Source organism: Mytilus edulis, chromosome 6 (assembly GCF_963676685.1).
Source record: "Mytilus edulis chromosome 6, xbMytEdul2.2, whole genome shotgun sequence".
NCBI classification, from domain to species: domain Eukaryota; kingdom Metazoa; phylum Mollusca; class Bivalvia; order Mytilida; family Mytilidae; genus Mytilus; species Mytilus edulis.
The window spans coordinates 83,664,029-83,676,491 of NC_092349.1; the positions used below are offsets into that span (position 1 = coordinate 83,664,029).

Below are 12,463 nucleotides of genomic sequence, written 5' to 3' on the forward strand. Positions count from 1 at the left end.
GTCAAAAATAGCTCACAGCATGGTATATGTAGTTTAGCTCAGCGTTTGTCTTTACTGTATGCATAATACATGACTGAGAGTAATAATTTTTATCAAATTCAAACAGTTGGTTCCTCTTTTGATTTATCAAGATCCTTGATTCTTTAATGTTAAAAAGTAAAAATTGTCAAGTTCGAACTTGAACTCAATTTTGTTAGCAGCCCCAATAGTTAAACTACTGATAAGTATTTGCTCGGAAACTTTAGGGAGCAGCAAGCTGTGCTTTATCATTTTAAATAACTACATTTTTCATTAAGAGACGCAGTTTTTTAAAACTGAGAAATAAAATTGACAATGGAAATGGGGAATGTGCCAAAGAGACAACAACCCGACCATAGAAAAAAAAAAACAACAGCATGCAGAAGGTCACCAACATGTCTTCAATGTAGCGAGAAATTCCCGCACCCGGAGGCGTCCTTCAACTGGCCCCTAAACAAATATATACTAGTCCAGTGATAATGAACGCCATACTAATTTCCAAATTGTACACAAGAAACTAAAATTAAAATAATACAAGACTAACAAAACACAAAGGCTCCTGACTTGGGACAGGTGCAAAAATGCGGCGGGGTTAAACATGTTTGTGAGATCTCAACCCTCCCCCTATACCTCTAGCCAATGTAGAAAAGTAAACGCATAACAATACGCACATTAAAATTCAGTTCAAGAGAAGTCCGAGTCTGATGTCAGAAGATGTAACCAAAGAAAATAAACAAAATGACAATAATACATAAATAACAACAGACTACTAGCAGTTAACTGACATGCTAGCTCCAGACTTCAATTAAACTGACTGAAAGATTATGATTTCATCATATGAACATCAGGCACAATTCTTCCCGTTAGGGGTTTAGTATCATACCATCATAACATATATGAGAAGAATATAACCCGTGTCATGCCAACAACTGGATTTGAATAAATGTGTTTAGTTCCGATGCAATGTATTGATATTTGTATACATTTATTTCAGTCAATGAACGACATACAAACCTCGTTTATGTTTATGACAATGGGAGTAGTTCCAATTTTAGTTTCAACAATAGCCTTTTTGCCTAAAACAAAGGTTCCATGGCCACTTCCCGCTGATTATGGAGATGGTAGATCTGTAGCAGGAGGAAGTTCTACCCGCCACCGTCAGTCTTCTTCAGAAGGTATTATACTATTTGTTATGTAATCAACGCTTACTATACAGAACAAAAATGATGATGAGTAGTTCAAGAACATAGTCAATGTATGGCCTTCAACAAGTCCGGAGTCTATACTTTTGTGGTTGTCGTTTGTTGTTTTACATCATAAGATTTTTTCGTTTGTTAACTTGTACATAAGTATTGATGTTTTTTTCTCATTTGAATTGTTTTACAATTTTATATATGTCATTCTTCGTAAAGCATTACATGCATTTTTGGTTTTTCTGATTGTACAAGGCCACACAGTGGCCTGTAGTTGCTAAAAGAGTGACACACGGTAACAGACGAACAGTCAAACTCATAAATTGAAAATAAACTGACAACGCCATGGCTGAAAATGAAACAGACAAATAAATATTCAAAGTTCTTGTATCACATCACCCAACGTACACATGTGTTCAATATATCAGATTGAGATTAACCACGTGTTTAAATCGTTTTCTTGTGTATTCCACCATTTTTAACATAGAAATTGCTTGTACAAAGGCAGGGAGGGATATGGCAGTTATTATTTATTCGTTTGGTGTGTTTAAGTGTTTGATTTGGCCATTTTATTAGGGACTTTCCTTTTTGAATTTTCCTCTGAGTTCAGTATTCTTCTGATTTTCTACTTTTTTATTGGAGTAATTGCCAGCCTAATTTGATTATATATTTAAAAGTTGAAGCTATGATATTAAAGTAAGTGAGTCCATTATTAAAGGAACGATAACTTCTGATTGAAGATTATAAAATTAATATACTAAAACAGATATCGGCATTAAATATCCAATGGCAGATATAAATACAGCTATTTGATAAAGTCACAACTTAAACAACCACACATGCTTAGCTAAGAGATATACGAAAAATTGAGTGCCAAAATGACAACTCTGCAACCAAGTCACAAATTATAAAAGTAAACAATTATAGGCCAAAGTACGGTCTTCAACACGGAGCCTTTGCTCACACTGAACAGTAATCTATAAAAGGGTCTGAAATATATTGCACTTCTAAAAACTAAGCGACAATGAATTTTAGTCAGTACATATATACAGAAGGTCAATCTGAATGCTTTCTAGTTTTAATGACATGTGTTCGTGTTGTAAACATGCTATGTTAGATAACAAGCATTCAATAATTAACTCAAATGTCGTAGGAGCTTCTAATAATAGTATGTATTCTACCCAAGAGACAAAAAACTAAAATATCAGGATATTTGAGTGCAATCTGATAAATTGCCATTTCTGCACTGTTTACGTTTCTTAATTTAATATATAGAGAGCTCGTTAGTTTACACCAAGCGTAAACATGGATATGAGACATAGAGTTTACAATTAATACTCGAGAATTCAAGAACTAAATACATTGAAACAGTTGAATTTTTAAAACCTACTGTCTTGTAATGTTTTTTTTTTTAAATGGCGAAGTCATTCTGCAAATGAATCACATCTACAAGGCAAGCATGTTTTATCTTTGACATGATTTAAAACGAGATCTTTTGATAGTGTTTCATTTGTGATCAATTCATTTCTAAACAAAAATGGGGGTTCGTTTACATAAGATTAAACAATAAAGTTAGAATATTTGTAGTTTTTTCCGACTTTCGCTTAGTAATATTATGTCAAGTCAAAACTTTGGAGAATCTAACCTTGCCTTCAAACAACTGATAACATGCGCATAGTTGAATGCAAAACTCCACTTTGGTCACTGCGTTCTTGTAACATGTGGATACAAAAAACAAGTTCTATGAGAATGGGTGGGGTCTTCTATCAATGATTTTTCCACAGCGCAACTAAATATTAAAATTGTTCCACTGAAGACAAATACAATGTAGTTCATGTAACTAATATGAAATAAGAAAATAAAAAAAAACACTCACTTGAAATAGAAATGTTATCATGTAAAGTTTTTGTATGTCACTATAATGTTTATTTCAAAATAGACAAGTATTTCAATGACATTAACAGTAGGGCGATATATTGGTTTGCGGCTGTTTCAATGAAGAATTTTCTTTCTTTACAAGGTAGTATCACTTTGTTTTAACAGTTAAAGTTCGTCTTTCACCAGCTAAGCTGTTTCAGAAATTATTGAACACATTAAATATAAACCAGAGGTTACGATCTTTGTTATAGCTACTTCGTTATAGGTTATAGTGTTAAATGTTATAAATAGCATGACTTCCTTTATTAGAAGTAACATTCGAAAAACTTAATGTTTACAAAATGTATCGTGAATTTATTTTAAGATTACAGACCTGTGAATGTCTTAGTTCAGGAAAAAAACAACAAAATTATTTAATTTAAATTTGTTTGCATGACATTTCCCTGTTACGCTTCAGGCGACATGTCAAGTCTTCTTTAAAACATCGGATTAAATTCACAGTTTTTTGTGCTCAAATTCAATTTATTACCGATCACAACAATTTTATTTGATTTTCAGAATCCTTCACGTCAATCAATTTGATGTTATGCGAATTCCAAACCTTTTAAACACAATTGAATCTAATTCTATTTTAGCAGTACGACGCTAGGTTTTGTATTTGTGTTTTTTCTCGCATAAAGGTTACTTTTCCAATACAGAAATTTGCTAGCTGATCTTTCGACTATTGTTTGTTTGTTTAAAGTATTGGTCGCTTTTACAAAAATGCGTGAAACGTTAAGTGGTGCTGGAAATCGACTTGTTGTGTTTGTTTATATAGTTTATCTGCCAAACATTTTTGAAATGCAATTAGTGGTTTTCTTGAAGAAAATAACAAGCGTTTGTAACGATGTTTAAACTCTGGGGGTAGACTGAAGTCTTACATAGACTTACACTTTACCGATGCTGTTTGATAATTATCTATTGTATTTTTTTTCACAATTAAAACAAAACACCCTTTCAATTTAAACAAGCGAAGAACAAAATGATACTCATGTATAATTATAACATTGTGTTGAAAAACAAAAAGGCATATTGAGCAAAATTAGCAAAAATGAAAGACAAGAATATTTGTTTTTATCATAACACAATAACACAATGACGAGATGTATCAGTACAGAGCAACGCTATATGTTACAAAAAACACAAAAAAGGCATATAGACCAGATACATTAGCAAAAATGAAAGATAATAATACAAAACTTTAACACAACACAATAACACAATGACGGGATGTATAAGTACAGGGGCACACCAAAATGATATCGACAAAAATCGATTAAACAGTAAAAGTAATATTGATGACAAAAATAATAGAATAGCATAACACGTAATAAAGGTGCATAAATGTAGAAGGTAAGGTTAATATTGTTGATACACACCTACAATGTAATAGACTTGTTTTGTACAGGATGAACTGATGTGTACTTATATACCTTTGTTTATTTCTTTTTGTATAAAATAGAAAATTTCTAACAGCCAATCCTAGTATACTTATTTACGTATACACAGAGTTTGATCCATTAATACCAATTCTTAATTGCGCAGTCTTTTGTACAATTACAATATCTTTAATTGAATTTCTCGCAGCTTTGACATATTATATATTAACTGAGTTTCGCTTGTCATAACTTATTTGGCTTAATGAAGTGTAATTTCACGTCCGCCTGAAGTATCCTCTAAAATATGACCATTAAAACTTTTTTCCATAAAAGTACAAATGATCTTTTTAAACTTGAAATAAAAAGTACAAGTAGAATGACAGTAAAAGATAGCACTTATTTCTTGTCATTAAATCCAGTCAATTCATATAAAAGCATTAAAGTGTATAACATACAGTCTTAAAGTCATATTTGCATTAATTTGTCCGTGTCGAAGAATAAATGTCTTTGATCTTACAAAAAGGTTCAATGAGAAGAGAAAGAGAAATACAAAGAGAACGAAATATGTCTACTGAGAAACAGACATAAATATGCATGATATAAAGTCAGTTACAAATTGTTTGCATATGCTGTCCTAAGCCTCGAATAGGACTATTTGTACCATTAAATCACGCATTTAACTCTATGTTACCGAAACTGTTTTTTAGAGCTTGCAATTTGGTTTCCTACTTTATGTAGGACAAAACTGCTTATAATAAGGAGTTGAAATATATTAACACAATTTCACTTGTTTTGTTTCTAATAATGATCCACGTTTGTTTTTGTATCTAACAATCTTTCCATTTTGCTTTTAGATGGACGTAAATGCTGCCTCAACTTGATAACATTTAAATCGTCTGCTCTATCATCCCTGTTTATTTGGTCGACGATATGGTATGGTATATATACGCTGAGAGCATTCACATATGATAGCAATCTAAGACTAATGCTTATATCATACGGAACTCCTCGGGATGAAGGTGAAATTTTAAATCAGACTATTAATTTTGATGTAAGATGGATTTAAGATGAATGTATTAAGTAATATCTCCTATCTACTTCCAGTGACTAAGTATGAACAAAAAAGATAAGCGTTGTTAATACCAATACTATAAATTAATGCAGCAGTAGAAAGTAAAATAGCAAAAATACCAATGGAGAAATCTAATAAATCGAATTGAATCAGAAGATAAACATCAAGAAAAACAAATAAAAACTGAGAAAACTGAACGAACTTCGAAGGAACGAGACAGCAATAAGCAATAAGTAATTTTAGTTAACCTTAACTATTGCAACATAATTACAGATTTATCAAAATATAGAAATTTGCATATAGTGATTGTATTTATGATATATATTGTCGTTGAAAATGCAAGAAATGTTTCGATTTTTCGTTACAGTGTATAAATACAGTGAATTATTTGCAGCAGTACAAACAATTTCTTTACCAGCCGGTCCTTTAATAGGACTTTTGGTTGATTGGAAACGTAGTAATTCATTTGGTATGTAATGTCTTAAGCTTAATGTTCTATTTCACGATAGAAGAGATAATTTCAATCTTTAGTTCTACATGCCATAGGATAATATGTTTTCAGTAAATGTATTTTTATCCCCGTTATTTTCTAAACATAATCATTTTAAGTACAAAAGGATCCTACTCTAACCACAAACACTGTTTTTATAGTGTTAAGCAAGTATCATGTAAAATGGTTATTTTCAATTTGACAGTATATTACCAGTTGAATAATACGACAATTGTGTATTGTTTATCAAATGTGTTTAAAAACGTTTACTTACTTTTTTTCAGCTGGGAATCCGTTAATTCTACAGATGAAAAATGTACAGTTTATAACATTTGTGACATTTGGAATAGCTTTAGTGAATAATATTTTAACAACTATTCCTTCTATTCAGTTACAAGTGGCGGGTTTTATTTTACAAGCAATAGAGAGAGTGGCTGTTATGACATCTATTTGCGCTTTTTTAACACATTTGTAAGTATCAAAAATATCGCCTCATATGTTATACAAATACTTAAAATGGAATTTGAGTAAAAGATCGTAGGAATAATTAAAACCCTTTTAAATGACATGTAGCAAAACATTTATCAACATCCCATTCAAAACGAAATAACTATATCAAATTGAAGAACTATGTTAGGTTCAATCCATCATTTTCTACATTAGAAAATGTCTGTACCAAGTCAGGAATATGACAGTTGTTAACCATTCGTTTGATGTGTTTGGACTCTTGATTTTGCCTTTTGATTTTGGACTTTCCTTTTTGAATTTTCCTCGGAGTTCAGTATTTTTGTGTGTTTACTTTTTAGAGTAAACCAGCGGAACATTAGCATCATGAAATGAAAAATTAAACAAACACACGGGTCATAACGCAGTTCATGTTCGTATCTGAGTTTAGAAATCGTTTCTTTTAAATTGAGATTTAAACATGAATTGATGAAAATCTGATTTGAGTAATTTAGTGATGTTTTGTTTTGTCATTTCTTATAAGTTGAATAGGGTGAGATTCCATATAAGAGTATACTTAACTGCAGCTGTAAACAAATCTGAAATAAAAAGTTGTCAATAATACGGATTATTAGATCTCTTTAATTTGAATTAAAATCTTACGACAAGTTGACGTCAAACCAACTAATTTTCAAATTGGATGTCTGACAAAATTTTCACAACTGAATGCTTTAGTATGTTCATGATATAGAATACATTGGAATGTAATTTCAATTATCTGAGGTTCGTGGGTCTGATATATTACAGGATTACAATATTAGATTATTACGATTCATTTAGGGAAGGAGAAAATTAAATTGTAACTTGTTGATACATAAAACTAATGTGAATTCATCTATTTCCGTTGGTACTAACCTTCATGGCTATTTCCGTTGGTACTAACCTTCATGGCTATTTCCGTTGGTACTAACCTTCATGGCTATTTCCGTTGGAACTAACCTTCATGGCTATTTCCGTTGGTACTAACCTTCATGGCTATTTCCGTTGGTACTAACCTTCATGGCTATTTCCGTTGGTACTAACCTTCATGGCTATTTCCGTTGGAACTAACCTTCATGGCTATTTCCGTTGGTACTAACCTTCATGGCTATTTCCGTTGGAACTAACCTTCATGGCTATTTCCGTTGGTACTAACCTTCATGGCTATTTCCGTTGGTACTAACCTTCATGGCTATTTCCGTGGGTACTAACTTTGGTGGATCGACGAAAACTTGCACTATCGGGTATATTTGATTCCGTGGCTTTGTCAAAGTCTTTATACATTCTGATAGAAAATTTATTTTTCGATGGATAGTGAAATTCGGGGTTCCAAGTGAACCACGAATTTCACGAAAAGCAATATCTAACAGATAATAAGGAATCCACAGTATAATGATTCAAATCAGCAAGTTACCATAAAAAGTATGTATTCCAATTGATATAGATAACTCAACAACTATCGATTGGTACATGTGTAAATCGTTCTTAGAATGTTATCCTTGTGTTGGTGTTGCTTATAAATGTATACGTTTTGCATCAAATCATTAAATCATATGGAAGTATACAGAAATTGATGAATACAATCTTTTAATGACCTCAGTAAAGCCAATTGAATTCATTCACATACATGTATCTTTTATAACCTTTTGTTTTTGTTGGCAGGCATTTTCCAGCTGAACATTTTGGAAAATTGATCGGTCTTCATTTTCTATCTTCGAGTATACTGTGTCTTCTCAGATTTCCATTCCAATCATTCATCAACACATCATTAAAAGGCGATCCTTTTTATGTGAGTATTCATTTCTTTGATCCTTTTTATGTAAGTATTAATAACTGTGATCCTTAGTTGTAACAAAGCTTTAGAAAACATTGCAAATCATCTATCTTCGAAGCAGGTAGTGCATGCATGTTGAGCACTATTCAGGATTTAAATAATCACAGTTTACTCCAAGAGACTTAGTAAATATTGTTCTACTTTAAAATACAAGAATGAATAATATAAAAGTATTTATTATACGTGGAATGAAACTTTATCATGCAATGCAGTTCACAAAATGATACATGTACTTGAGAATGGAACGGGAAACATGTAAAAGAGACAAGAAATATCAACAATAGCTGAAGATAGTCCTCGGCCACCAATGAATCTCTGTGTTATTTCAAATACAAAATATTCTGTGATGACATGGTAAATCATTTAAACATTGTCATTCATGATCAATTTGCACCTACATGTGTACATGTCCTGAATTAAGGTTTTAGACTCTTGTTCGACATATCCATAACAAACCAAATTTAGTCCTAGTTTACAGTTTCATTGGTTATGCATTGGTTTAACTTTCAACATGTTCAAGAAAAGATAAAAATTGAAAATGGCAATTAGAAATGTTTCAAAAGGAACAACAACCCGACCAAGGAGTAAAAAACAGCAGAAGGCCACCAAAAGTTCTTCAACATATCTAGGAAACCCCGATCTCGCACGCGATCGGAAGCGGACTTCAGCTGGTCCTTAAATACAATTGTGTACTATATCAGTGAAAATGAACGTCATCCTATACACATATAAATGAACTAAAATTAAAAACACATACACAACCAAACAAGCCAGTGGCTCGTGCGACAGATGCAAAAAATGAGGTTGGGTTAAACATGCCTAGTGAGATCTCAACCTCCCAATACCTTACGCCTATATACCTATATGTTCAAGTACAGACATTTTTTTCTTCTTTTCAGATTAACTTATTATTACTGGTGTTATTGATTTTATCGTGTGGTCATCCATTTTTGATATGGTACCATTGTAGAATTGGACTTATAAACAACAGTTCCTTATCAAACAGCAGTAACGGGAGAGAACAATTAGTTATTACAATTGAAGATGAAAATGACAATAACCGTCGAAGTATGATTAGATCGTAACAAAAATATTCATTAGGAAGAAGGAACGAAAATGTGGAAAACGTAATAGACATATCCATTAAGAAGTGGCAAAGAACTGAGGAAATCTTATGTTATAATTCTAAACGCCTATTTGTATAAAAATGTCAAATTCCTGAAAGGACCACAATTATTTTGGGTTATATTAAGCAGTCAGAATGTTCCGGTAGGGTGATTTCCTAATTGTAAAGGATTTGCATATGTAATTAATAGAATATTAATCTCTTTTGTATATTTGGAAGGAAGAGTTCTGTAGAACCAGATGGAGAATCACATACGAGAGTTAACAGTTCGCTGAACAAACCTTTATACCGTAATATGGCATAATTCAGTCAAATATTAAGAAAGGTTTTATTGATACTTTTAAATTCTTGATTTTTTTCGATATATAATCAAATACACACAATTCATGCAATGTGTTTGTCGGAGTAATTGATTGAATTTTGCTTGAAACATGTTTTGAAACGTTATATGGATAGTTATTAACTATAATTTGATATTTCTTTTAGGAGATGAAACTAAGTAATGTATTTGAAAATTGATATGAAACAACTCCTTAAGCTTGTCATCAATTAATTTGTGAATGAAGCCAAACAACGAGTATTTACTATTATATTTCAATATATATATATTACGTTTTCTTTAACTGTATGTCTTCAGGATTCGTTTAATTTCGTTTATTTGAAAAAAAATAAAATACAAAAATTATATCACTAGTGAAATTTCTTTCTATAGATGTTTAACCTTTTAGTTCATCTAAGCAACACGTTTGAACTTAATAATCTTTTCCTGGTTAATAATTTTTGAAATAGTTTTGGATTCCATTAAAAGTGATATACTCGTATGCCTCATCAATAGATTGTTACAGAAATATTTTTAAGGCAAAGAGTGATTTTGTCGTTCCTTTTTTCAAATATTTCTAGAAGCTGAAGTACATATACCACTTGACAAGCAGACCTGATTGTTTTGACTTCTCAATATTCATATTGTAGTTTCATATGAATATATATGATTTGTGTAATGATGTTTAATTTTAAAAGAACTCCATAAGACTCGTTCTGCGTTTAAACAAACTGGAACCAATAATATGGAAATGCTTATATAACCTTAGCAAATTGGCTCTAGTCTGGTTCTTGTAATTCCTCTTACAAAATACCATGTTTTATGATGAGAAAATACGTACTTTTCGTGATTATGGCTAGATTATTTACTCAATGAACCTATATGTGCATTTGTGTGTTATCTACAAATATTTTTTGAAGAAGAATTGCATATGAATACACATGTTTTTGGTTGTCCCCAAAGACAGCGTTTTCGACATTCTCAACTAATGTAGTCCGAAAATAATGCATCGCATGAAATAAACATTGAATCGAGATAAACTATTCTCAGGTACAACTAAAGAAGACCAAGATAATAGGATAATAGGCCAATTAAAAGAATAACTGCATAGTCAGCAAAATTATGGAGCTTTAGTAAATTCAACCCAAAATCAGAAAACGCACAAAAAGAACTTAAATTAAATAATAAGAAACAGCTTCTCGATTTGGTGAAAATCTAGACATTAAGGTTTCGGTGTAATTACAATTTTAAAAAAGTTAATGAAATAAAAACCCACGTATGCTCTCGTTAACCAAATTAAAATTTATAAGGGTTACAGCAATGCTAGATCTATTGGATAATAAGTTTTGAGATTAAAAAAGTTAAAAGTATGTGCAAAAATTTACATTGCATCGGTTATGTAATTTTTAAAAATCTATTTTATGTCTCTCTCAGATTATGGAAAGACTTATGGTAACAAATAGAAACTAACATATCCTATGAACTCTTATCTCATGCTATGAATATCCCCGTCATGATAATTCTGTTATCATGAATCGTAATAAATACAGACCACATGATTAAGAATGAGTTAACATCGATATTTAAATTTTCTGGTGTGTTTTTGGAGTCGTCCGCCCTTATTATGGCAAATCAAATTAACCGAAGCAGTCAGCAGTTTGACATTCAGTTTGAAGCTAGAAGATCACACGTCATCATACACTTATTAAGGGGAAATAACAATCATCCCGTCAAGATTCATAAGTTATATTATGTTTAAAGGTAAACCATGAAAGTCTCAGTGTCTGAAACCTTTGAAAGAAAGAAACAGATGATATCGGATATATTACGTATGTCGAAACTACAATTCCGTTCCCTTTTTACGAATGTGACATACCGAATTAGACTATTCCCGGCTTTGTAATTACATGCGAAACACGAAGGATGCCACATGTGGAACAAAATCTGCTTACTCTTCCGGAGCCCCTGATATCACCCGCAGTTTTTTGTTGAACTCGTCGTGCTGTTGTACCTCTATTTGTGACATTTTTACCTATTTTGTCTGTGTGTTTTTATCACACATCGTTGTCAATATAATGGAATTTGATGCGACTGTCGTATAAGCGAGAGGTTTAGCAAGCTTTAAAACCATGTTCAATCCACTATTTCCTAGATAAGAAAATGCCCGTTCAAAGTCAGGAATATGACAGTTGTTGTCCAATCGTTTTGAACTTTTGACTCTGCCATTTGATTAAGGACTTTCCGTTTTCAATACTCCTCGGAGTTCAATATTTTTGTGATTTTACTTCTTGATAGAGTCGCAAAAACATATTACAATTTATAATTTATATTACAATCCAATATACATTTCTACCTCCTTGCTGTCTAAACATCTCGACATTGTATTCGGCCAGTCTAACTTACAAAACTTGCCCATTGAATATTTCTAGGATTAAGATTTAGTAGTCAATACGCGGGTTTAGAAAATTCATGAGGTTAGGACTACTGTCTATTGGTTGGTATAAATGGACACAGAATGCATTGTGTTATTATCGAAAGACTACGTGTTATATTTAGAAATATGAATTCGTTCATTATAAAAGGGAGATCAGTCAAATGCGAAAAATTGTCTTTGTGTAAAGGTATCATATCA

The 12,463-nt window shown here is 31.7% G+C and overlaps 1 protein-coding gene across 1 annotated transcript in view; it reads left to right on the forward strand.

Annotated features, from left to right (window-relative positions):
* LOC139528690 (equilibrative nucleobase transporter 1-like) overlaps positions 1-10,199 on the forward strand; it is a 182,645-nt gene extending 172,446 nt beyond the window's left edge. The window contains exons 5-10 of the mRNA XM_071324810.1: positions 1,013-1,193; positions 5,362-5,526; positions 5,947-6,048; positions 6,354-6,540; positions 8,215-8,341; positions 9,286-10,199. Coding sequence (XP_071180911.1) covers positions 1,013-1,193; positions 5,362-5,526; positions 5,947-6,048; positions 6,354-6,540; positions 8,215-8,341; positions 9,286-9,471 — 948 coding nt within the window. The 3' untranslated portion in view covers positions 9,472-10,199. The remainder of the gene's footprint in view (positions 1-1,012; positions 1,194-5,361; positions 5,527-5,946; positions 6,049-6,353; positions 6,541-8,214; positions 8,342-9,285) is intronic.
* The last annotated feature ends 2,264 nt before the right edge of the window (positions 10,200-12,463 follow it).